The 27,638-nt window shown below is 43.1% G+C and overlaps 1 protein-coding gene across 1 annotated transcript; it reads left to right on the forward strand.

The window, feature by feature from the left end:
* Positions 1–14,222: 14,222 nt before the first annotated feature.
* On the forward strand, positions 14,223–27,381 carry LOC107290530 (protein phosphatase 1 regulatory subunit 1A). The gene is made up of 5 exons (XM_015819415.1): positions 14,223–14,259; positions 15,130–15,193; positions 17,069–17,275; positions 23,700–23,826; positions 27,362–27,381. The coding sequence occupies exons 2-5, from the start codon at positions 15,142–15,144 to the stop codon at positions 27,363–27,365; spliced, it is 390 nt and encodes a 129-aa protein (XP_015674901.1). The 5' UTR covers positions 14,223–14,259; positions 15,130–15,141; the 3' UTR covers positions 27,366–27,381.
* The last annotated feature ends 257 nt before the right edge of the window (positions 27,382–27,638 follow it).

Genomic DNA, 27,638 nt, shown 5'->3' on the forward strand with positions numbered 1-27,638 from the left:
GGTTGCAAATTCGGATACATGCAAGACAATTTTTGAGGGTCCAAGTGCCATCTATAAAACATTTTGTAAAAATTTTCCCTTAAATTCTGTGCTTGAGTGAACTTGACATTTCTTACCCAAATTTTTTCCCACGTTTCCAACTTAATTGGTTCTTGAATATTTTGAGCCCATTTAATCATACAATCTTTAACCAATTCTGAGAAAGAGAAAGAGGAAGAGGAAGAGGAAGACCCCTGCTTAATAACAACAGCAATAGCACTTAGACTTATATACCACATCATAGTTCTTTACAGCCCTCTCTAAGCGGTTTACAGAGTCAGCATATTGTCCCCCAACAATCTGGGTCCTCATTTTACCTACCTCAAAGGATGGAAGGTTGAGTCTACCTTGAGCCAGTCAGGATCGAACTCCTGGCAGTGGGAAGAATTAGCCTCCAATACTGCATTCTAACCACTATGTCGCCAGGGCTAAATTATCTCTACTCCTCTGAAGTAAAACCAATCATTGTAGTGCACATCTTAATACAGGTAGTCCTCGACTTACGATCACAATTGGACCAAAAATCTCTGTCGCTGAGACAATTGTTAAAGTGAATTTTGCACCATTTTACAACCTTAACTTGCCCCGGATGTTAAATGAATCACTGCAGTTGTTAGGTTAATAACACAGTTGTTAAGTGAATCTGACTTCTCCATTGACTTTGCTTGTCAGAAGGTTGCAAAAGGTGATCACGTGACCTTGGAACATGGCAACCATCATAAATATGAACCTGTTGTCAAGCCTCTCAATTTTGACCACGTGATCGTGGGGATGCGGCAATGGTCGTAAGTGTGAGAAAAGTCATGTCACTTTTTTCAGTACCGTTGTAATTTTGAACAGCCATTGAGTGAACTGTTGTAAGTCGAGGACTACCTGTATCCTAATATACCTGAATATGAGTTTTCATGATCTTGCCTTCAAGAATGAGGAGAGTCTGTGTGGTGTTTTTGCTGTCTTCTGATTGAGAACCAGTTGGGCGTGGCGGTTTAGGGCCCAGGCCCTCAAGTGTGAAAGTTTTCACAATCATATATACATAATTGCCTGACTATTGAATTAGCCATTATAATGAACCCAATTGATTGAACTATAGACTGATCAACAGGCTGGGTTTGCATAGCACAGTAAGGCATAAAAACAATTAACCAGAATTCAGATTAACCAAACTTAACAAGTTCTGATGAATGCAGCTGGTAGGTTTTTTTTTACCTGATCTGGATAAGCATTTTGTCCAACCTTTCTTACAGGTTGGTGGTTGTGAGAAAAAATATGACACACTGTACTTGTGGAGGGAAGGTTGAATTAAGTCTAATATAAGTGGACTATTTTTTTTTGATGGGTGAAGTCTATGTTTTTTCATGAGAAGGGTGACAGGTGTGTTGGGAGAACTGGTAGATAACATAGTTTTTCTGATTTTTGATGCTGGGCGATGTCAGTTTTTAAATTTAATTTAGCTAATTGAGGTAGAAATAAGTTTGGGGGTGGCAAAAAGAGAATGTGTATTCTGTTGGAGAGCAAGAGACTTTGCTCCAGCCCTCAATTATAAATCTCTCCATTATCTACTTCATGGCCCATTTGTGCCTGTGATTCCACAAAATGTAACACCCCTTGTCAAAGGAAGACTTCTGCAATTCTGGATTGTATCAGTGGATGGGAATAAAAATAAGACTAATGGATTAAAAAAAAAATCTCTCCTAAGAGGAAACCTGACTGTAGATATATTTTTATCCTCAGACAGTTCTGGCTTTTGGAACAGTGCCAGCGTGATAAGTAAATTGCTTGATGCTCAGACTGCAGAATAACTCTTCCACCACCTGCTCACACCTACCTTTTCCCCAGTGATTTGATTCTAGGTTGCATTTAGGTCTGGCATTTAGTCTTTTCACTGAAGTGATCTCTTTGTCATTTCCTTACGTAGAAAAACTAGCTGAGCACATAGCAGTCTAGCGGTTCTAATCATTTCTGAATGTTCTGGTCTCCACAGATCTGCGGCCTACTCTAGCTATGGGTAGGGTTGCCAGGTCTGCTTCCAAAAAATAGCGGACAAGCGGGGGGGGGGTTAAGTAGTAAAAAAAGTAGACTGTACAGCTTTAGATTACGTACCATTTCATCATAAAGCTTTTGAATAAAAAATGTCCACTATTTTGTGAAAAAAAATAGTGAACATAATGTGAAAAAAGTGGACTGTCCACTCAAATAGTGGACACCTGGCAACCCTAGCTATGGGGTAAGGTAGCAGTCACATTAGGTAGTACAATTCTGGAGTTTATAAGGGGAAGAGGAATCTTGGTTGCTTTTTAGTGGTTTTCCGCACCACAGATCATAATTTCCCAAACAAGCACCTTCCAGACCTGTAGGTTTACAATTACCATCATTCCCAGCACTGGGAGTGGGAACCCACATTGAGGAGAAATGATAGTGGCTGAAAAGGCTGAAAGAGGATGGCTTTTGGTTGAAGAACCTATGATGTCCAAGAAATCTGAAATTGTTAAATGACAGGAAATTTCTAACTTTAGCATCAGAGTGTGTGTGCTAAGATACCTGAAGTCACACTTCTGTCAACCTGTCAGATGATAAGAAGGTACTTCTAAAAATCTGTTTCTAAGTCACCTTAAGTTTCTCATCTTGCGAGCTACAGTATATCTAGAGATTGGGAGGGGGGAGTTTGCATCTTGTACATCTAAACTCAATTTAATGGTTAAAGGTGATCTAAATATAGCATAGTGATTAAGGTTGCTGAGTTAGCAATCTCCAGTTCATATTAGATGCCCCAATGTCTTAACAGCAATATTTTTTAGTGTCATAGCCAAGTATCCATTGGGGAGTTATCTGATTTTAAATCTGTTATTTGGTGTCCTGCCACCTGAGAGAACAAGTTTTAGTTTTCTTTTTTTTTTAGACATATTTTGGAGAGTGCTTTCATGTTGCTTTTGGTCATCTTCAATCAAGGATAAACATATATGGCTTCCTGCTTGAGCAGGGCGTTCAAGACCTTCAAGGTCCCTTACAACTCTGTTATTCTGTTATATCCAGCTCCTTCTGTCCACCCTCATGGGATATAGTTACTACTCCCCTGATCATCCTTTCTCTGAATCTGTTCTAATTTCTGTTAGTCCTTGCTCAAGTGAAGGGCCTAGAACTCTTTTAGAGTATTAATTTATATTTCCCAATGTTATGTCACCTGATATCTTGGTAAGTATTCACCTTTACCTTTTCATCCAAATCATTAAGGAACATATTGAAAAGCAAAGGACTCAGCACTCAACAGTATAGCTTGATATACGAAATGGGAAAACATTACAGGCGGTCCTTAATTACATAAAGGTATAGTGGAGGAGCTGTGATTGAGCCCGCAATTACAATAGTAAATTGTGAAGGTCGTCGTGTCGGTAATCACATGACTGTGACTGATTTTATGACCTTTTTTTTGTAATGGTCTTTATATGAACCCTGTGGTTGTTAAGCGAACCAATTTTCATTATGGGGTGTGGTTTTTTTGCCAGAAATTGGAAGTAAATGCCAATTTCCGGCAAAACAATCATAAATTGTAGTGGCATGATCACGGGATGCTGCAAATGACCATAAATTTGGCTGGTTGCCAAGCACACAAAATGAGGTCATGTGACTTCGGGGGGGCAGCCATTAAATCTGGGTCGTACATACCTTTTTCAGGGTCCATTGTAACTTTGAACAGTTGCTAAGTGATCAGTCGTAAGTTGAGTATTATCTGTAATGCACATCATTTGACTATGACTTTTGAATTATGTCTATTAGTGATGCTAGCTGATGAAATGATGAGATAAAGGTAATCTGCCTTTCTCCATCCAACTAGAGAAAGTTGTTAGCAAGGCAAATCATGGCTTCCCTGGAAGGATCATGCTTGGTAGAGGCTGTTTCTCCAAAAATGGTGGGGTGAAATTTTCCTCCACTATACCTTTATGTCTCTTTGAAAGATCTGGATTTTGTGTTTGGAAGGCATAGTTCCATTTTCTTGGCTGGCTGGGTGAGAGCTCACTCTAGTAAGAGGAGTGCTTTTGTTTGCTTTTCCAATGATTTTAGTACAGAAACTATTTACAACATTGCAAGTTTCATTCATCTGAATTTCTGAGCAGGAAGAGATATCTTTAACATGCGGTAACACATGATCCTTCTAATTTTCTATTGCCCTTGCTCCTTTGGAAGAAACCATATCTTTAATTGTCATATTCCAGTTAGGGGAATATGAAGTCATCCCACCAGGTCCTTATTATAACCATTGAATCATATTTGTCTTCCTGTACAAAAGGCTGAAACTCATACCTATTTCCCATAATTTTAATATTATTAACAAGGCCATGAACCTCATAAGCCATTTCTGATTTTTCATCCAGTGATTTAAGATGTCCCATATCAGCAACATCTCCCACTTTTTACAGGGCACAAATCTTGATCTGAAGTCCTTGGCTCAGAGTTTTCATTCACAAGTGCCTACCAGGATTCAGACTAGAGCCCTCCTAATTAAGCTTGCCATAATTGTGCCAACATGTTTTTATCTGTTCTTGGACATTTTATGTCAGCAGTCCATCATCTAGATAGGTCCAGCCATGGTCCCAGAAACCAGTTTCCTCTCATCAACACCCTGGTACAGAGAATCCTCAGCTTATGAACACAGTTGAGCCCAAAATTTCTGTCATTCAATGAGACATTTGCTAAGTGAGTTTTGCCTCATTTTATGACCTTTCTTGCCACAGTTGTTAAGTGACTCACTGCAGTTGTTAAGTTTGTAACACGATTGTTAAGTGAATCTGGCTTCCGCATTGATTTTTGTTTATCAAAAAGTTGGAAAAGGTGATCCCATGACCCCGGGACACTGCAATCGTGTTAAAAATGGGTCAGTTGTCAAGCATCTGAATTTTGATTACATGATTGTGGGGTCTGCGACAAAGGTCGTAAGTGTGAAAAATGGCCACAAATCACTTTTTTCAGTGCCATTGTAACTTTGAACAGTCACTAAATGAACTGTTATAGGTCAAGGACTACCTGTACTACTCAGCCAGGCACTGACCTGAGATATTCTACATCCTGGTCCTCTATTATGTAGTGGAAGGTTGGACAAAAACACCATATAAACTTCTAGAGCCTTGAGCATCCTTCCAAGATTTTCAAACTCCTTGGTCGCTGTCCTTTTTTTGTAACTTCTGTTCCAGCTTGGATTAGCTGAGAAGAGGTCATTGTTAGTGGACTAGACAAGTATTCCATATTTTTCTCATGGCTAGTCCTAGTCAGGCAGTCCTCGACGTACGACCACAATTGAGCCCAAAACTTCTGTCGATAAACAAAACATTTGTTAAATGAGTTTTGCCCCATTTTACGACCCTTCTTGCCACAGTTGTTAAGTGAATCATTGCAGAACAAGAAGCAACGGATGGAAACTAACCAAAGAGAGAAGCAACCTAGAACTAAGGAGAAATTTCCTGACTGTTAGAACAATTAACCAGTGGAACAATCTGCCTCCAGAAGCGGTGAATGCTCCAACACTGGAAGTTTTTAAGAAGAGACTGGACAGCCATTTGTCTGAAATGGTATAGGGTTTCCTGCCTGAGCAGGGGGTTGGACTAGATGACCTCCAATGTCCCTTCCAACTTTGTTGTTGTTGTTGTTGTTATTATATGTTAAGTTAATAACACGGTTGTTAAGTGAATCTGGCCTCCCTCACTGACTTTGCTTATCAGAAGGTCAGAAAAAGGGATCACATGACCCCCGGGACACTGCAACCGTCATAAATGTGAGTCAGTTGCCAAGCATCTGAATCTTGATCACGTGACCATGGTGACATACAACAGTCATAAGGGTGAACAAACGGTCATAAGTCACTTTTTCCAGTGCCGTTGTAACTTCGAACGATCGCCAAATGGACTGTTGTTAAGTCGAGGACCACCTGTAAGCTTCACGAGGCCATGGGTCTGGTCAGAACAACTTTTATTTTGATTCCTCCTGGTTGTGACTCATCAACTACCAAAACCAGCTACCCCAAAACTCAAAAGAGGAAATACAAAGGGCTGATTCTGAGCCATTCATCTCCAGAGCGTGGCACTGGCGACAGCATTGAAGGGAGCCGAGAAAATCTTGTATGCGCATTTTGAAAGTTATATTGTCCTTATTTTAATCATTTAAATGTAGGGTTGCCTCACAAACTGTTACAAGCAGTATTTTTCATGTTTATATTCATCCTGGAAGAACTGCCCTTTTGAGAACAAAATCCCGAGGGTTGACTGAGGCTGTATCCAAAGCGCAACTACCATTTAGGTTATACCTGCTGGGCAATCTTATCTGTAATGCATCCGAAGTCAAAGTCTTTATGCTGCACACCACAGGCTGCCAGAGGGAAGAAAAAAATATTGTGCCTCCCACCTGGAAACAACGCAGGCAGCGGTATCATACTCCGATTACAGTTTCAGCAAGTGAGCTTTTTCTCCCCCCCCCTTTTCTTTTTTTAACTTACCGCCTCACACACAGACACACACACCTCCTTCTGCCAGCAGGCACCTTTGTTTGATCTTTAAATGGAGCAAAGATTATGTGAGAGCCATTCCAGACCTTCTCTTCCATTGCTCCAGGCCCCTCCTGCCTTCGCCCCCATCACATTGCCACGATTTAAAAGTGGATCTCAGACAGGGGAGGCGGAAGAGCAAAAGGTCTCTTTTTCAGCAAGCAGTAACCTAAAGCTGAAGTCAGATTCCTGATTATTACTGGGAAAAATAAATGTCAAGGCAAGGCGGAACTATTTTCAAGACTGTTGGAGAGCTCCCATTGTCATTGCCATGCATATGTGTCTGTGTGTGTATGTATGTAGTCACACACATAGGTATCATTTTCTCCTCCTTTGCCCAGGGAGTGGCAGAGGAGTTGTATTAAAAGAAAAAGAGGGAGGGGGCGACAAATCTGCAGAAGTTCATCCTAGTCCTACCTGAGGTGATTTTGCTGGGTGATTTTGAGCCAGTCCGTCTCTCTCAGCCCAGCTCACCTCATAGGCTTTTTGTTGTGGGGAAAATAGGAGGAGGAAGGAGTAGTAGTTACGTTTGCCACCTTGAGTTATTAGTAAAGGCAGGATAAAAATACGTTAAAAAAATTAAAATGACTGCTTCTTGTGATGTCAGCAAATGTCTTCTCTCCCCCTTGCCCTTCTCAGAGCAGATTTACAATTTAAAAACAACAATGATTTTTTTTATAATGTTGAAATATTAAAACATACAGGAGCATCCACCCCCAACCCAAGCACATATATCTTTTTACACACTTGTCATCATTGTTACTGTTCAACTAAACACGATTTGAGGATCTGGTGTTCAAAAGAAGAGGCAATGAGAAAAGATATGGATTGTCCAAAGAAGCAGGATAAAACCTGTTGGAATCTCTCAGTCCTTAAAAGATTACCCCCCACACCCTTTTTTGTTCTAATTCTAAATCTATAAATGAGCAGGCAGGACACAGGAAAAGTCTTCCCTCTGGATAGAGTTGTCTATAAATCTTTGGGAAAGGACTAGTATACTCTGATCTTTGCCTGCTCTTTACTTTTTAAAAGAAGGTGCTCTTTCAAAAGGCAACTGGACTGTCGTCCCCCCCCCCTTGAGGAATAAGAAGATGTTTCTCTTCTCATCCAAGAAGCTTCATCAGTTCTGGCTAATGAACAGATGACTGCAAAGAAATATGATCCTTCCAACTTCCGCCCCCATCCTGTCAGAATTAATCCTTCTATCGCCCCAACCATCCTGCCAGAATGGATGAAGCTTCTTGGATGAGAAGCAAATGTCATTTTCTACTTCCTCAGGGGGAAAAAAACCTCCAGTCCAGTTGGCTTTTGAAAAGACACTTTTGAGACAACCTGGATGACTAAGAATCTCCACAGACATTTTTTAAAGACAGGTGTGTGAACTGCATTTCCCGTTGATTTTTTTCAATTTGGCCCACCATGCCCCTTCAAGTGTTTCTTCTATTACCCTTGGCATGTTTTAGAAGACTTTTTAAAGCTGTTTTGGTCATAGCAGGTGGCAGCATCTAGCCAACCTTGACTGCTTTTTTTTAAAAAAAAAAAATCTAAGCAGAACACCAGGAGACTCAAAAACAGTAGACTAGATTGGGAAGTCAAAACAAATCCCTTGGAAGAAAGAAATGGAAGATTATTTCCACCTTGTTCCAAAAACACTCCACGGATGATGCATCCATGTAAGTTGCCAACAGGCAAAACTGATGTTCTACCATGTTTGGTTGAAGGTCACAGAAGAATGTAGTCAAGGGGACACAATATCACAATATACTGAAGCTGCTGCTGACTTTTGACCTGATTCTGAAATCTTAACAAGGCTGGGTTGTTAAATGTGTACAGCTTATTGTTAAATGGGTGATCACAACTCCCAAAGATTCCATTTGAAGGTAGTCTTCCCAGTGATTCTTTTTGCCCCAAGTTCCAACCTTTCTATTAATTTAGCATATTGTCCACCAGACTGGTTTACTTAAAAAGTGGCATTTGGAGCTAGGAACTACTGACTGTTTTGGGAAGAGTCAAAAAGGGAGAGAGCCTGGCAGTCCAGCAAAATTCTAGTTCCCATGGTAACATCCTGGTATGTTTCCTGGGTGACAGAGATGCTCCAAATTACGTACCTTTTAGAGAGTGTAGAATATGTCAGGTTGTGTTTCAGTACTTGCTGTTTAGCTTTTTGGAGCAGAAGGAAGACTTTTTAGGAGAAACACTTCTCACACACCACCACACCACACCCCTTTAAACAAAAGTCCATTTTTGTTTTAAGGCATTTCAGATATTGTTTGGACCTTGGTCTGCTTCTTTGGCTCCATTTTTTTAAAAAAAGAAAAGAAAAGAAAATAACCTGGGTCATTCTTTTCCAGGGAAAAGTCATATCAGATGTCATTATGTTAACATCAGCTCATGATGTTAACATAATGACATCATGGTGATTCATAATCAGTCAAGTTGTCTGTACAAGTTGAAATCACCAAGGATGAGTGAAATAGCTTTCAGAAGCTGTGTTCTACTTCTCACTGTACAAGTATGGTATTTATCTTAACATTGAGGTTTAAGAGAGTTTGTTGGAATATGAAATATAGTCATTTTTTTTGCTGTTGATGTAGCAAATAAATATATGGACAGTTATAGAGATCTTTTCAGCAACCATTATTTTATGTACCTATAATTCCTTCAATGTCCTTCGGGGTATTTGTGGGGGGAGGGAGTCAAAATCAATTTAGCAACCATGATTGCAAACTTAAAAGTTCTACCTGTTTTCTGAGTCCATGCACAAAGCACATAAGATCAAAGACATTCACATAAAAACGGGTGAGATTTTGATCATACAGTCAGAAACTTTTTGACACACACACACACCCTCTTTCTCTCTCTCTCTCTCACACACACACACACACACACACACACACACCACTGCAGATGCCTCTGAAGTTCCTATGATTTCAGGCTGTTTTACATTATTTAACTGGGAGCACAATTATAAATTATAACAATCTTTCCCTGGAGAGATACTATTCTGTGGCAGCTGCAATTAGATAATGTCTGTTTTCAAGTATTCTGGGTAAATAAAATTGTAGCTGCCTAGTTTATCAAGTAACTCTGCTTCTTCCTGCAGTGGTTTGGAAAAAAACAAAAGAAGAAGAAACGAGCATTTTTTTTTAAAGAAACAAATGAATAATGCAACAAAAAAAGAGGACTGCTGAATACTCTTTATGTACTACTGGAACTCTCTTGTCTCTTAGTAACCTTCAAGTGAGTGAAGGTGACAATTTTTGAATCCAGGTACCTCAAATACGTTAACAAATGTGTCCAAAAACCATTAATCCCACAAGATTGAAATTTCAAGGATCTTTAGATCAGTTGCTTTGGCAAAGTTGTGGCCACTGCAGTGCCACCCTGCCACCCTGTGATACTGCCTTTTTTTAGCAGCGTCACATGATCATAATTTTCGAAGCTCCCTGCCAACTTCCCACAAGTGAATTCAATAGGGAAATTGGCAGGAGATCAGAACTCGCTCCTGCTCTCGCTGCTTTTTTAAAAAAACCAATGGTGGTTAATCTGTTCCTCTGTTTAGATAAGGGAATATCTCTGAAGCGATGTTCCAAGGGGTCAGGGGTTGCCTGCTCAAATCGAAACCTGATTATAAAACGTGGGAGAGGGAATTATGCAAACTCCTACTAACTGTCAAACTAACTCTAATACAAGAGGCTTAATTTTTCTCCAATGTCTTGAGAACTTGGTCCAGGCTGGGGTTTCCAGATCTGGATTGCAAAGACCACCAGATAATCACAAAGAGATACAGACAATAAGCCCCTGCTGTACTATGACGGTCATCCAGATTTTGACTGCCCAGATCAGGTTCATTCAGTTGCATGGACATGAGAAAGGTTCACAAATATCTGTTGCTTGTTTACAAGGATTATTGAACCCTGGGATTTAAACCTGAGTTCTGGTAAACATTAACCTCTGTTTCTTTTTCACAATTTGGAGCACTTCCGCCTAGCTACCAGCTCCCTCCTTGAAACTTCCAGAACAGATTTCCACATCGACACAAATGTCCCTCCCTTCTGTTCTGGCAAAGTTGGAGAACGATTCCTGAGCTAATCAGCACTTTCTCCAGCTTCCCAAAAGAGAGGAGTGAAAAGGTTACTCTCCAAGTGCGAAACCTCTGTCCTTGCCTCACCCCCACATTTGGTCTTGCAGTGAAGAAAAAAAGAAAAGAAAAAAGCTGGTCTGCCTGCAAAGAGCCTGGTAGAAGGAGACCGAGGAGCTCCAAGGATATCACAGTTGGGAGGTGGAGATTGGCCAGACATCCTGCCAATTATCGCCTGATCCACCTCCAAGACCCACTTAGCTTTAGTTCAGCTGCCAATTTGAGCAACGGTTGGCTTGGCTGCTTGAGGCCAGCAAGGTTTTAATGCTGAGGCATGGTGCCAGTCCAAAGGAGTCCCCGTGGAGGAAGGCCTTGGAAACGCCCATTTTGTGAAGAGTTCTGGATAGGTTTTTGAAATTTCAAATAATCTCTCAGCCATGAATCGGGTCATTAGCAACCATTCAACATTATGACAGACAACCCCTCTCCCAAAAACTATTTTTGACCCACCTTTGAAGATCCAACATCTTCCCCACCCACAGTCACCTGACTGCATTTTGGGTGCTTGGCAACCAGCCCACATTTACAGCTATCTGCAGCACCCCAAGTCACATGGCCATGACTTAGGACCATTTTGCCAGCGCTTCAAGTTTCTGGCAAAAACCACCCCAGAGTGAATATTTATGACCACTGCAGAAAGTTATAAAATCCGGTCCAATCACACGGTGCCCCACTTAACAACTGCCACTAATTGTGACAATTGCAGGTCATAACTTTAGGACTACCTGTATTGCATCACACTCACATCAGAAGCCCTGAGATGCTTCCGGATTGAGAGAATTAGCTGGTGACATCACTGCTTCCCAGGGGACACCCAGTTGGGGATCTCCTTTCATGTCCCCAGCAGGAGCTGTAGCGAAGGACGGAAGCTCACCCCACCCCATGGCAGCACACGGCTCTTGAACGCTAACCTCCAACCTAGCATCCTCACCACAAGAGCCAGCGTGCTCCAGGACTACCTGTAAAGAGAAGCAGACTGTTGTAGTTATTCTCAAGTGCTGACCTCAAGCTTGAGAGATCCTGGTTCAAGTCCATCCTCTGCCAGGGGACAACTTTAGGCAAGTCAGTTTTGCTCCACCCAGCCTCCCTTACAGGGTTGTTGTTAAGAGGCAAAATGGGATAAGAGATTTATATGTCACTCCTGGAAGAAAGGCAGGCTGTAAATCAAACAAATAATAAATAACTTGATTTGTTCCCGTCCCCTCTTAACCTTTGAGTATGCCTCTCCTTTTACCCCCCTCAACTTCACTCAGTGCTCGTTTGTCTTCTGAGGTAACATTCATGCTATACTTCTAGTTCCTCTGCCATGCTGGATGAAACAACCAGCTTGGTTGTAAAAAGAGGGGAGGGAAAGGGTGATTGGCTAGTTAAAATAAAATAAAAAAAAACCCACAGCGTTCAGCTACCTGCAGAAACTGGATTACACAATTGTTCCTGAGGTCTCCTTCTGGGAAGAGCTAACAATTTAGCCAAGGATCTTTACTGCTGTACATCAAACTGCCATTTTGTTCTACTGGCAATAAAAAGGCTTTATCGCCATGGAAAGCTTCACATGCTCAATTTCTGTAGGACCAGTTGGCAACCCTACCCATAACAGAGCTGACAACTAATAAAGCAATAATAAAACTCTATCATAATGTAATAAATGACAGAAACGTGGAGGTGCTGCCAGTAAAGCTACTCCACAGTCAGCCTAAGTCAGCCTAAAAATCTCAAAGTACAGCGTAATTGAGCACAACAGGCACTTTGACAAATAAAATCCCGACAGGGATTCAGCAAATTGCAGGGGCCGGTGCTTAAGCGGTAAAATTGTGGAAAAAGCCTCAGGTGTTTTTCCAGGCAGCATCTGACCAGGGCTGGCTGAATGTGCAACTCTACACCTGCTGTCCTATTCAGCCCCTTTGTGAGCCAAGCCACCTTTGCGATCCCTGGGAAAAGGATCACGGGCTACAATTGAGCAGGTGGATAGGAGAAGCCATCAGTGAGCCAGAATTGAAGTTTTGTCCGGTTTTAATACTTGAAGCATTTGGAAAACCTGCTAATCTTACTCTAGCTTTTGGGCCACAGTCGACTGCGATGGGGCAAACATCAAGATTGTAGGGTTATTTTGTTATTGCTAAGTTGGGGTGGCACAGCTGGCATTTCAAGGTGGAAGAGGGCTGCAAAGAGGAACGACATCAAATATATAGACAAGGCTAGGGTTAGGGGAAGATTCTTGGAGTTGTCTTAAAGGTGGTGGGTGCCTATTTTAGGGATTACAGAACAGCTGACATCTGTCTCCAAGTGGCAGGAAGAACGGCCATCAGCTTTTAACTGTCCTGGTCAGGAGGGGCCTTACAGGCTATAGCAGTGGTGGCGAACCTATGGCACGCGTGCCAGAGGCGGCACTCAGAGCCCTCTCTGTGGGCACATGTGCCATTGCCCCAGCCCTGCTTCCCCCTGCGGCCCCTTCCTCACCAGCAGCCCCCCGGAGGAGAATTGCCCCAAAGCGTGGCCCACACGGAGCAGCGCAGCCAAGGACATGGCAGCCAGGCAGTGGGGACAAGACTCTGCCCTCGCGCCCCATTATGCGCAGTTGATGCTGCAGGGCACGGGTGGAAGGCATGGCTGCCATGGCACTGCTGGGCCACCTGGGCGATCGGTGGGCCATGGAGGCAGTGAGTGGCCCTGCGGGTGGGGGGGCAGTGGGCGGGTCAGGGGGTGAGGGGGCAGAGCTGGCAGGACAAGGGCGAAGCAGGGGCAGGTGGGGGAGCAGAGAGGGGCTAGTTTTGGGGCACTCAGTCTCTAAAAGATTCACCATCACTGGGCTATAGAAACAGTCTTTGGCTGGTGATGGCCTTGAGACTGCAGATTGTCCATCCTTGCTTACTGTAGCCAGATTCAGGATATAGCATAGCCTTACCCTTTACCCTTACACCATTCCAGAGGTATTTTTTCCCCATGATATTTCTCACTTATCTTCATTTTCTTATTTATTGTAATAATTGCGCAGAAAGAACTAATAAGACGGACTCAATAGGTGACAAAAATGCCAGATCCAGTCTAAACATTTGGCTGACTGGATAACCAGCCCTAATAATAATAGAAATATATGAAAACTACAAAAAAAAAATACAACTACCTAAGTTAATCAGTGAACTCTCCAGCAAGACTGAATCTTAGCAATGTTGCTTAATGATAATCAGTGGGATGGGTGGTCCAGCACACATTGAAGTACACCAGGTAATGCAGAGATAAACACAAAGGGAAGTGCAGTAGTTGGAGTTAGCCATCTTAGGCACTCCTTGAGTCACACATGGGAACAGCCTCTGTCTGTACTATTACAACAAGTGCGCTGCACATCGGTCTAGAAACCGAGAAATTGTGATAAATAAATTCAGGGAGACAGTGAAAAGGTATTTCCATTGCAAAAATAACCCAGAGTTCTAGGATTTGGTGTGTTGGCTTTACCTTATTGGCTTTAACTTACTGTTCTTCCTGTCTCTTCCTTCTCGGTCCCTATTTTTTTCCCCTAGAAATTGATGAAGACCGGATCCCCAACCCGCTTCTAAAGGTATATAACACCCCTGCTGTTCTCAGACTTGAACAACCGAGTCAATTTATGCATTTAGCAGAATAATATTGTGATACACGAAAGCCTTTTGGGATGATGATGGGGGAACAGAGTTCGTGTATGAATGTATACACTTCCCATAAAAAAAAATGCTTACTAAGAACTGAAAGTGAAAGAAGAAATTTCAGAATGCCAGAAAGACCAAAGCATGAACTAGTTCCTAGAGTGCCATACACAGAGCCTTCATTAGACTGGGATGAGTTTTACTGTCGATGCTCTAATTAATAAGCTTTAATAATGGGAAAAGCGTTAGTTTTAGGGCTACTTGAAGTCTCCAGATAAACACTAGCTGGCAGCAAAGAAATACAAGAAATCCAGCCCTTTGCTGCCCTCTTGTGGTTGTCTAGATTCTCCCAGCCCTGATCTTGGAGCCTCAATTGTATTTCTGAAATGATGTGCGTTTCTGATTCTGAAGGTACGGGAGGCCAAACCAGACAAAAACCTTATGCTCTTCACCCTATGTTTTCCCCCATTGCTCCATGGAAATGGGGAGAATTATAGACCTCTGCAGGTCGTAAATTTGAAAAAAAGAGAAGGCAAGCAAAGAGGCTTGGGCTGGTTCTATCTAGTTTGTCAAACCAAAAGCATGAGCCCAGAAAATGGTAGCCTTCTATGCACCAGATGATAATGTGCCCATCACAAAGAAGAAGCTGGAATTCCAGATCTTCAAGGACTTTCTTGATTTATTCTTGTTTCATTCTGTAAGTAGCAAGAGCTAGATGCAGCATATAGCTAGAAGATTATACATTGCACCCGAATTTCGGCATTTTATGTCTCTTAGGACTTTCTTTCTCTTTCTTCTCTTTGCAGCCAGGATTGTCAATGTCCCCAAGGCAGAGGAAGAAAGTCTCTCGCACTACTCCCACCATGAAAGGTAACTGGTCTAGAAGCCATGTGGCTGTATTGAAGGATGGAATCCATCGTGGCAACTGCGATGCCTAAGAAGCAGCCAGCAAGGTAGTTGGCTGCTTTCTAACCCTCAGAAGGACTCACTGCTAGATCCAGCAGTTTCTTAGCCCCTCTTGAGATGATAGGGAGGAAGGGGGGGGGTAAGTTTGGAAAGTTTGTCCCACAAGGTGATGCACTTTGGGTTTTCTTCCCACTCTAAATGAGACACGCTCAGCTTTCTTGTATGTCCAAATCACAATCTGACCTCATCCCAATCCCCTATCCTGTTCTCCAAACATGAAGTGATGGTGAGGTGAGTAGTAAGTCAAATGCTTGCCAGCTCTCTGTAGAACAGAGCTTGAAATAATATCTTGTTCCTAAAATGGAAGGTCCCACAGGCTGGTTGTGGGTTTTTGGAAGAATACACCTATCTTTTTTCTTGCTATGTGTGCTATAGCAGACATTGCATCCTGTGATACTCATTAAAAGAGCATAAGATTTCTTTCCGGATGAGTGTCACCACCTTGTGTATAATATACTCCCCATTAGCTTGCAGTATTCAGAACTTGTCAGTCAGTGCTAAGATTCCTTTAGCCTTTCCATGGTTTTGTAAGTTCTTTCCTCCTCCTCTTCCCCACCCACCTCCGTTGCCTCTCCCCCACCTCCCTGTAGCTTTTCATACATCCTGCCTAATCCCTGCCAGGATCATTTTTCATTAATTTTGCATTAAAGCGTTTTATCTCTTTGTATCGGTCCTCTGCATTCTCTCCAATTACCAACCTTCTCCTTGGTCTTTGCCTCTGAAGTGTTGCAGTGCCTCACATAATGCAGGATGCCACTGTCAGGCTGGGATGGGACTGCAGCAGCCACTGCAGAGGAGCGCAGAGATCAGCATTAAAAACCTGTCAGAAGTTTCTAAATTAGAACATGTGAATTCAAGAAAAGGGGAAATTTCACAGTCCAGGAAATAGATACAAGAATTACCATTGACCTTCAAGTTTCAAGGTCAACAAGTGAATGCCTATTAGGGATATTATTAGTCCGAAGCCTAGGTAATAGGAGTGTGGAGAGGAGCAAAGAGTTTCTTACAATGAAATAATCCTCTCCTAGTGATGCATTCCACCTACAGTGGTTTCCACATCATTGTCTTCGGAAACCTGTTAACCATAAGTGTGGCCCAATTTCCCAAATTCTCTGGCCATTAAAAGTATTTGTGAAGCCGAAGTTCACATATCCCAATATCTAAGTGACTGCCACAAAGAAGGGGGATCAATCAATTCTCCAAAGGGTCTGAAAGCAGAACAAAAAGCAATGGATGGAAACTAAGCAAGGAGAGAAGCAACCTAGAACTAAGGAGAAATTTCCTGACAATGAGAACAATTAATCAGTGGAATTGTTTGCCTCTAGAAGTTGTGGGTGCTCCAACACTGGAGGTTTCTAAGAAGAGGTTGGACAATCATTTATTTGAAATGGTATAGGGTTTCCTGCTCGAACAGCAGGTTGGTCTAGGCCAGGGGTAGGCAACCTTGGCTCTTTTATGACTCGTGGACTTCAACTCCCAGAATTCCTGAGCCAGCATGGCTGGCTCAGGAATTCTGGGAGTTGAAGTCCACGAGTCATAAAAGAGCCAAGGTTGCCTACCCCTGGTCTAGAAGATTTCCAAGGTCCCTTTCAACTCTGTTATTCTGTTAAAACTGCAGGCCACTTAAACTGTGTAAGACTAACCAGTAGACATGTTCCTTAATGCATGAGAACAATTTGCCGTTTCCAACAGAGACTTTAAAAAAGGAAACATTTCCATAAGAATCAGTTCATCCCGAGATCACAGTTTTCATGAGTTCTGCCCATCCCTACTTTTCAGAGCTCCAGCTGATGGTTGAACACCATCTTTGCAAGCAGCAGGGAGGTGAAGAAGAAGAAGATGGCGCTGAGGCACAGGAGTCACACAGTCCAAGTTGCTGCCCTCATGCCAGCACAGAACCTGCCCACAGTCCCGAGAGTTGCCCTTTGGCCCAAGCCCACGTCCAGCTGGAGTCCCAGGAAGAACCACACCCTGGCCTTGAAGAACGTGAGTATGATCCTATCAGTGTAGGTCAAGCCAGGTTTCCTTGGAGCATCTCACTTGTACCCACTTCCAATGAAGAAGGAAGCCTGTCTAGATTGCTTCAAGACTTGACCCCCCCCACCTGACCACATGTGTGCTTTCTTTGAAGAAAATGATAGTCCAAACCTAATCAGGAACCTGAAGCTCTCCAGATGTTACTGGATCACAGTTCCCAACAGGCCTGGCCTGCGTGGTGACATCTGAGGGCCACAGATTCTCTACTTCTACCAAAATGTAGAAAAAGATTCCCTTAAATTCACCTTTCTTTCATGACGGAATTTCATTTTCCATGGAACAGGAAAATACTTAATAAAACAGTCCCCGAAGCATGCTGCTTTTGGAAAATATGTTTTTTTTTTGTTTATCCAGTACATTCTCTTTTCATTAATATCCTAACCTTATAAGGCCTTCCCAAGCCATTAGCTCTGGTGAGGGAGGATCAGGGACCCAAGTTCAAGCTTTGATATTTTTTTTTCCCCCTCAGAAACAAAGGATCATGATCGAGAGCAGTAACAAAAAAAAATGGACTCAGCAACACCAACGGGACAATAGGAATGCAGAGCAGGATTTGATCTGGGCTAATTTCATGCCCTAATCCGTGCCGTCCAGGCTGACACACACATTAGACCAAACACATTCTTCAGAATTTGCACTTCTTTGAATATGACCCTGCCCAATTTGACTCAAAGGAGAAAATGCTCTTCAAAGCTGTACCTATTTCAAAGGAAATGAAAGCTGTGCTAGATTTTTAAATGCATATGTACTTGTCTGTGCTTGTATATGGTGCATATCTGTGTGTCTAAATAGAGATTTTATGCACATTTTAAAAAATTGCCAATCCAAGGCAGGACACACTAGAACTATTATATACATGGCAAGTTAGCGCAGGCCCAGAAAATAATTGATCTGTCCCAAACTCATTTTAGGAGGTCGCAGTGTCCAGATTTCTTCAATTTCCAGTGGTGACCTAAATTATTATATGTCCTTTATCCCCTCAAATTGAAGAGGAACAGCTGAGAAATAGGCCTTTCCTACCTGTAGAATCCAACTCTTATCATTCAAGAAATATAACCTTAGCTCTGCATATTGACACAATTCTACAATAAGGATTTGTGGGTTCCAACTTGAACTTCTGGCTTCTTTCCCTAATGGCCAGGCAGGTGTAGTTGCTGCACATTTTAGTTTAGCAGCCTGGGAGAGCCACAAGTTCTCCATCACCAATATAAGCCAGTGTTTCATCAAGATGCATGTTAAAAGTGTTGCTGCAGATTCCTTTGATCAACTGTGCAGGTGGCAGAGCACAAAATCCTTCCTGCTATTTTTGCTTAATAAGTCAGGGAAACAGCGGCCTCTAGTGGCCAAAGGCTAATGTGATAACTAGGTTGTTTTTGGCTATAGCAGTGATGGCGGACCTTTTAGAGACCTAGTGCCCAAAACCTGGCCCCACCCACGCTCCACCCCCTGCCCTGCCCCCACTCTGCCCCCCCCATTCCCCACCCCACCTGCCCACAGGATCACTCACCGCCTCAAGGGCCCGCCGCAGATCGCCCAGGCAGTCCAGCAGCGCTATGGCGGCCACACCCTCTACCCACGTCCTGCAGCATCAACTGCATAATGGGGTGTGAGGGCAGAGTCTTGTTTACGCTGCCTGGCTGCCATGTCCTTGGCTGCGCTGCTCCATGTGGGACGCTCAAGGGCGACTCTCCTTCAGTGGGACTGCTGGAGAGGAGGGGGTCATGGGGGAGGCAAGACTGGGGCAACGGCACGTGTGCCCACAGAGAGGGCTCCCGAGTGCCGCCTCTGGCACCCGTGCCATAGGTTCACCACCACTTGGCTATAGTATACATTTGTGGGTAAAATTCAAGCTATTCTAAGCTCATCCATCACCCCAGGTGTTTGCCCCCAAGAGGGGAAAATTTTGATCCGTTGCTATCCCAATAAATAATGCATTAAGATTTTTTTTTTTAATCAGCCTGGAATCCCTTACCAAATTCTCACAGCGTGAGATTGCTTTACGATGTGGTGTCCCTGGATGATGAGCATCAAACAATCGCAGCAGCAGCAATAGCAATAGCATACCAATAGCTTCTAGATTTATATACCATCCCACAGTGGTTAAACAATGTAAGCATTATTTGCATATTGTCCCCAACAATCTGGGTCCTCTTTGTATCAACCTTGGAAGGATGGAAGGCTGAGCCAACCTTGAGCTCCATCAGGATCAACCTCCAGACTATGGGCAGAGTTTGCCTGCAATACTGCACTTTAGCCATTGCACCACCAGAGCAGCACATCCTTTGACCTTTCAAAGGGGAAAGTTCAGGGAGAAATATCAGTCACTGAAAGAATACAGTCTGGGCTTATCCAGTCATAGAGGTAGGCTAAGTAACTTTCTGGTGCATCGGTAACCTAGGGGTGTCTGTGCCCCAGCTATTCACGCATCTTGTAAGAGACCCACATCTTTGAAGAAAGCACATCATTGGCGGGAATGTCAGCAGTTTGCAGACACGCAATACTTTCTTGCATTTCACAGGATGTAATCAGGCGCCACTGTATTTCTTTCAGTCACCCACAATTCATATATAGAAACACCTACTCAAACAAAAAGAATTGATCGGGGTGTGTGATCATTTGACTTTTTGAAATGATTAAATGGACTTTCAGCATCGAAAAGTGATGTGTGCATGAGAAAAGGAGAGAGTATGTTTGTTTTATTCATTCATTCATTCATTCAGTGATTAGGGCTTGCATTTGTGTTCTCCTTTTCTCCAGGAAATATATATGGCACTTCCTTCCCATTCAGTTTTATTGTCAAAAATGACCCTGTGAGGTGGATTAGTCATTAAATGGGATTCATGACTAAGTGGGCATTTGAGCCTGGATCCATCCAGCACTTTGATCACACCAGATTGATGCAATGTCATTACAATGGATGAGTAGGTGATTGATGCAATGTCATTACAGTGGATGAGCAGGTGGGTGAGTAGGTTGCTGTGCATACTGAGGCAAATGCATTTTTCCTGTAGTCTATGTGTCTTGCCTCTGCACCTCCAGATAAATCGAAAACTTTTTTTAAAAAATGTCCCTTTGAATTAGTCTTGACTCCTGGTCAGTGCCTGGACAGGTCTCTGCAGTTTTCCTCACCAGGTTTTTCAAACATTGTTTGCCCTTGCCTGCTTTCCAGGGCTGAGAGGGAGTGACTGGCCCAAGGTCACCCAGCTGGCTTCATGCCTAAGGCAGGACTAGAACTTACAGTCTTTCGGTTTCTAGCCTGGCGCCTTAACCGCTACACTAAGCTGGCTCTTTTCAAAGGCTTAGGCAGACCATTTTAATTTAGAACTCAACAAATTCTGGATGACTGAATTGCAAATGAAGAGACTTTAAGGAGTGGTAGGAAAGATGGATTATTTTTTTTTACACTGCCATGTGGATGAATGAGCAACATGGGGAATCTAATTGATATGAATGATGGTTGCCAAAAAATTAAGCAGAAAGATTTAATCTAGATTAAAAAGCCTGCAGCACAAGACTGTACAAATCCATTATAAGGTCAGAAATGCAAATAAGAAACTCGTAATCATGTTGATTCTTATAATTTAATGTGACAGCATTCTGCAGTTAGGCTACGAGACATAAGGCAGAGAGTGTAAAATGTTGATTTGCTTGAGGCAGGAAAAAAATTGGGCTGGCTCTGCAGAACACAACCTGGGTCAGAAACTGTTGGCTGCATACAGTAAAAGAAAACACAAAAATAAAGTCTCCTATAAAGATTAGCACATTGCTTTTTTGCAATAGGATGAAAGAAGTTCAGAGATGTTGCCATTCAGCTAAAAATAAAAAGACTGACATTTGTGCCTTATGGTGTTGCTTGCAGAGCAACTCCAGGAAATAAGTGGAGAGATTTACTGCAGATACCTTAATAGTTGCACCTTGTCTATCATTACCTTTCTTATTTTTCCCTCTCCCTCTTAACGTGGTTTAAAAAAAAACAAACCCTCATAGTTCAGCTCTCCCATAGCTTCTAGGTCTATTGCCCATTACTCGTTCCACTGATCCAGATCAGTGCACTCTTTTTTATTCAGAGCTCCAAACTTTATACATCATCCTTTCATCTACAGCTCCTATCCCAAATTTTCACAAACAGAAAGCACGCTGCATGGCTTTCCCAAAACAAATCACGACAATTTTCCTTCAAAGTAGTTTCACTCATATGGGGGCATCCATAGGTGGACTTTCCCCCTTCTGAGACTAGAATGTTTGTGAGGATTCTCCTGCAAGACTAACCTGGCATATTCTCACCTCCAATAACGATTGGCATAAATACCAATGAAGGAGGATATTTGTAGCTCAGGGTTGAAATGAGGGGTCCTTGGCTCTCTCTGAGCTTGCTTGTTTTCTTGCAGACGTTTCATTACCCTAACTAGGTGACGTCATCAGTGCTCAGCGAGCAAGATCAGAGAGCCCCAAGGACATAGATACAAGTTGGATTGGGAGGAAGATGATGGGCAGGCCTGATGACGGGGTCCTGAAGAGCTCTCACTTGTTCTTCAGGTCCCACTTGCTAATCCCAGAGAACTGTCAGGGAAAAGTGACACCTGCAGCAGTACCTAAGGAGAAGTAGTTTTAAGAAAAGGGCTAATTAAAAAAACAGCTCGTAGTACAAGGAGCCCAGAGGGAAAGAAGGCAAGCAATTTTACAGCTTACGTGCTCTTAGCAAGATTTTTCTGTTGCACTGGCACAGGCGCAAGAGAGGCACAAAACGGGAACGTCCTCTTGTTTCTCAAATACTATTAATGGTATAAAAATGCAAGCTGCAGCCATTTATGTTGCTTACAGAAACGTGTCTTAGTTTTTTGTTTTCTTTTCCCAAACTGATTGGCACCATTGCTACTTTGGCACAGGAGTCCTGATAAAGTATAAAAACTCTCTCCCTGGTATTTGCAGCCACCAAAAATGTAAAGTCATCCCCAAAGCAGGTATACTTAAAGAACATTTAGCCTCGATTCCTCCCCCAACTCTTCCCTCTGTTTCTTTTCCCCATCCAAGGATTTGGCAAACTAGGAAGGAACAGAGAAGTCCTTGATAAATTGCAGCTCTGCAGCTGATAGGCGGAAAGACGCACAAATGAGTGTATAAATGCTTAGGTTGAAATATAATTATCACCACCAGTACTACTAGTATACTAGTACTATACATATCTACAAAGAAAGAAAGAAAGCTCAGATCAAAAACTTTATTCTAAAAAGTGACTCCTTTCATGCACAATTTAATTTAAAAAAAACCCCACCAGTTTTACTCTCTGCTCTTCCTTTTCAAAGTTGGAAAGCTCTACCCACTGAAGCATTTCTCCCTAAAGAAACTGTAATGCTGAATTATTTGGAACTCTGATCTCTCTGCTGAGTATGGGAAGTCAATTATTCTGCTAATGTATACAGACCTATCTGTTGTAAGCCACCTTTGTTCTGAAAGGCAGCATCTAGATCAGTGGTTCCCAAACTTTTCTATACTCCGCACCCCTAGAACGCTTCTGATATATTCTCGCACCCCTTACAAAAGTTCAAAATAATGGCAACAAATTATGCATATACACTATAATTTTGAAAACCCAAGTTTTCACACACCCTGGAATATCGTCTTGCACACCCATGGGGTGCAAGCACCCCTGGTTGGGAACCCCTGATCTAGATACTTTTAATATATAATGTTACATATGAGGATGCTTTTCTGATTTGTTTTGTTAGCATTTGCACTCTTGAAGTGCTCCCAGATTCTTTTTGCTCTTTTTTGGGGGAAGGGGGCAGCCTCACAAAGGTGTACACGCCTGAAATTGCCTCGGCCCATTGACATAAATGAAGACGGTGCGTCCCGCTCAAAGTCTGAGCATCTGTGAGCTGGTGTGGATTGATTTCTTTGGGTTTATTTCCAGTTACTTGTAGGGCTGCCTCCTCAATCAGTTTAGGGATGGGGGTTGATGGTCACGGCCCACTAGTGACGGGTTTTAATTGCTGTCGAGCCAAACCCCTTTCAACAGCTACAAGCCGTCTGGAATCCATCTATACATACCTACCCAGGATGTTATGCATAACAGTGCCTGCTTATTAACAGTACATCTCATTTGGCATTTCTTTTCTCAGTGACCTAGTTTTGGAGAGATTCCCCAGGAACTCCTGTCTTGACAGCCTTCTGGTCTTGTCTTGTTTTGTCTTGTCTTGTGTGTTTTTTTCCCCTTTGAATTTTATATCCTTTCGTGTTATCTACCAAGATTGCCATTTTCCGGTTTCTCCGCTCCTCCTGATCCCTTGCAAATGAAAGAAAAATCCTTCCCCCCCTGCCCTTTTCTGCTGATCTCCCCATGGATTTTTTGGAGCATTTTTTTTGTTTTGAACAGAGGGAAGAGTCACAGAAGCTTGCGGTGCAGAGAGCTCTGACAAAACAAGGTCTTACTTGTGCTCAGAAAAGCAAGGGATTCATATATCACTGGAGAACTCCGTGGAAAAGGACAAGCTGCCCAAGGAGTAGGTATAACCACGTATCAGAGTGGCGGTGGGTAAGGGTGGTTACATTCAGACATTTCACTAAACCAGGGGTAGGCAAGCTTGGCTCTTTTATGACTCGTGGACTTCAACTCCCAGAATTCCTGGGCCAGCTGGCTCAGGAATTCTGGGAGTTGAAGTCCACGAGTCATAAAAGAGCCAAGCTTGCCTACCCCTGCACTAAACTATACTTGGGTTTTTTTGTTGAACAAACTATTCTACATGAACAAAATAATTGCAAGTTGATTTGCCAAACTCTGAGGAACGGGACATCCCTAACTTTTGACTTGATCATGGAGAAAATCCATGTGGTGGCCAAGAGTCAAAAATTACTTCATGGCATGTAATCACATAATTAATAATCAATCAGTCTTGACTTGTATCTCTGATTAGAGATACAGGACACAAAAGCAAGCAGGAATAAGCCAGGGAATGACAAACAAAGCATTCTCATGTACATATCCCACAAAGCCAAAGTGCCACGTAGTAAGCCAACAAGAGTTCAGTCTGGAACTGTGGTTTACTATCTTAAAACTAACCATAGTTTACTCATTGACCATCCTCCCTGATTCACCCAGCACATTAAATTAAAAACAAAATGCATCGTGGCTCAATTCAGCCTTAGTTCCGAATTGAATGGGCCAAAAAGAAAGTATTTGGTCTTTTCTAAAACTATTCTACCTATTTTCCCAACGTGTTCCTTGAAACCTTGAAAATAGCAGCTCTTTTGTCTTTGGAGATGAAAATAGGCTGAGCATCTTATTCCACAGAAACACAGAGATGAAAATCCCACTTTGAGAAAATTCACCTTTTTAGTGCCGACTCGTGACTGTGGCTTTTCAGATATTTGGTGGCTTCTGTGGGCTCTTCTTGAGCTAAACCTCCCTACTTTCTTTTATGCCAGCCAATGACAACCTCCTACCATGTTTAGCTATTCAAATTGGTCTTCATATTTTTTTTCTTGGAAAGTCATCTTAAAATGATGGGATGGACTGTTCACTGCTGTACAGATTCTTTGCAATTTCTCTTTGGCTTAGTATATCAATCCTCTTCCTGCCCCAGATAGTACCGACTTTAGCTGTAGCAGCACCCATTTACTCAGGAGGAGTAGTAAAATCCATTCTCTTTGCCATCTAGTACCAGTAATTCACGATGTTAACTTCTGAACCTGGCATGCTCATGAGAACTCAGGGGGGGGGGGGAGGAGCAAAAGTTTTGACAGACTCCTTGGCACCCACAGCAGGGAAAGTCTGTATGATGGCTAATGGAGAGTGACAATTATATTGCAATCATGTTAGGATACTCTTCTACCAGGATACTGGTAGAAGAGTTATATTGTGTAGCCACTCTTTTATCCTACAGTGACTGACTACATCTTACAGGAATAAATGAATATAACAGAGCTTAAAGAAATAGAAAATATTTCCCTCCCGGCAATCAATCACTTTTCTTGGAAAAATGTTAATCTACCAACCCTCCCAGTTTCACACTCTCCCCTTTTATGGAAGGCGTTTTGGTAACTAACACCCAAAAGGCTTCAATAAACTTTTGCTGGCTCTATGATGCTTCAGTTTATGCATAGGTTGGGCAACCAGCAGTGCGACAAAATTGTGTTCAGTCGTGCACAAAGGAGTCAGACCATAGGGCAATACCCCACCAAGATAAGTTCTTGATACATTTTCAGAAATCGAGTTGCAACAAAATGGCCCCCGCGATTGAATAAGTCCAACATTGTGTCTCGCTGGGCAGCGAGTTGAACTGAAACAGTCCCGGCTCTTCATAATAATTACAGTATTATCTCCTGCTTGTTAATTCTAAACTAGCACTGGAGATACCAGGGCTTCTGCATTCCTTGGATGCAGGGTGAGGAAACTGACATCTGCAAGCTTGGAAAGAATAAAACCCTGAACTTGCTATGTGTCAGCCAGCAAAAGATGCATCCCTTTCCTTTGGGGAACACCCATGATTGTGGCAGTCAATTCTCCTTTCAGCTTGGGTTAGTTCAACTCCAATCAAGCCAGTGAAAGAGAACATCCTACTGCTGGGCTCAGAGCTGAGCCTAATCCGAACTGAAACTTGCTTATTTCTCAAATGCAGGGAGGGGGTTAGAGAAGCGGGCTTCATAGGAGGCCTTTCATGGGGCCCTTCGAACCTGATACCCGACCTAAAGCTGCATACATCTCATAAAACTCTCCCCAAATCCTTGGAGCAGCAATAAAGCTGGCTCCAAGATGCCAGTGAAATTCAGGGCAACCCTCTGACCTCTTGAGGCAATGGTCTTCAAACTTGGTCCTTTTATGACTTGTGGACTTCAACTCCCAGAATTCCTCAGCCAGCCGTGCCTGGCTGAGGAATTCTGGGAGTTGAAGTCCACAAGTCATAAAAGGGCCAAGTTTGAAGACCCCTGTCTTGAGGGAAAGGAACAAGAGATGGCAGTCTTATTGGATACACCTTAGACCAGGGGTGTCAAACTCAATTTCATTGAGGGCCACATCAGCATTGCGGTTGCCCTCGGGGGGGGGCTGGGGGTGTGTGGCCAGGGTGGGTGCGACCTACTGGGTGGGCATGGTTGGAGTGGGTGTGGCCTACTGGGTGGGCGTGGCCAGCTCTACATTCGCATCAAGGGTGCCTGTTGGGGCCTGGGCAGGAGTGAGACAGATCTGAGGGTCTCTGGCAGAAAGGGGTGGGACCAGGGCAGAACCCATCAAGCCGGATATGTGAAGTAGGTGAGGGCCATTTGCTGGCCACTTCCAGGCGATGGTGCATTTCTTCATTCCTCACAAAGGGTGACACCTCCCCAGCATGCACCCAGGGTGTGGGGCCGATGCGGCAGGGGCTGGTTCCTCGCTGTTTCCAGACGGCCTTTGGAGCTAAGACTGAATGCATTTCAGCATAGATGGCCACCACAAAATTGTACATTGGCTCCCGGCCGGCCTGGGCCAGGCCCAAGGCAGCGGGGGCCATTCCCTCACTGTTTCCAGGATGACTTCGCGGGCCACATGGAACCACTTCTCAGGCCGCATCCGGCCCCCGGGCCTTGTGTTTGACATGTCTGCCTTAGATATAATCAGTGGGCTCCTCTCTGAGGAAGGGGATTGATTCATCATTCTAGGCAGCAACTGACAATTTTAAATATACACATAAGGTTGACTATTGAGAGTGGGTCAGTGGAGAGGGTGGGTTGCAGGCAGAAGAAGAGTTTCCTCCCCGTACCTGTTTGTTGGAGCAGCGGGAGCTTCTACCTGTTCGCTGTCCATCATCCAGCCATCCTTTCTGTTTGGCATTCTACCAATGGGGGAACAGATTCTATGCAGATCGCACAAGCCAAGGGAGACTTTGGTCATACCTTTTAGTCAGCCCAGGGAACAAGCAGAAGTCTACCTAAAAACATGGCTTGGTTTGGAATGTGTCATCCTGAAAATGCCCCCTCCCTTTTCAGTAAATTCCCATGGTTTTGTTGCAAAGAGTGTGTCTGTAACTTTTTCTCTCTCTTTTGTTGTCGTCATTTCCTCTATAGGTGATTCTCTGCTGGAGGCACAGAGTTACAGCTGGACACAGGGCTCATGCATACCTGAGAAATATCACACAGCCCTTCCTTCCTTCCTTCCTTCCTTCCTTCCTTCCTTCCTTCCTTCCTTCCTTCCTTTTTTTTAAACGATTGTGTTTTTTAAAAGATTTCAATAACTTGGTCATATAGCTGTAATGGTCCCATCTTATTTTTTAAGTGAAAAAACACTTTCACCCTTTTGGGTTTTGTGCTCAGACAGTAGTAGGGATTTGGCTTAGAGCACTAG

This window comes from Protobothrops mucrosquamatus, unplaced genomic scaffold (genome assembly GCF_001527695.2).
Source record: "Protobothrops mucrosquamatus isolate PMUCROS unplaced genomic scaffold, P.Mucros_1.0 scaffold917, whole genome shotgun sequence".
Lineage (NCBI taxonomy): Eukaryota > Metazoa > Chordata > Lepidosauria > Squamata > Viperidae > Protobothrops > Protobothrops mucrosquamatus.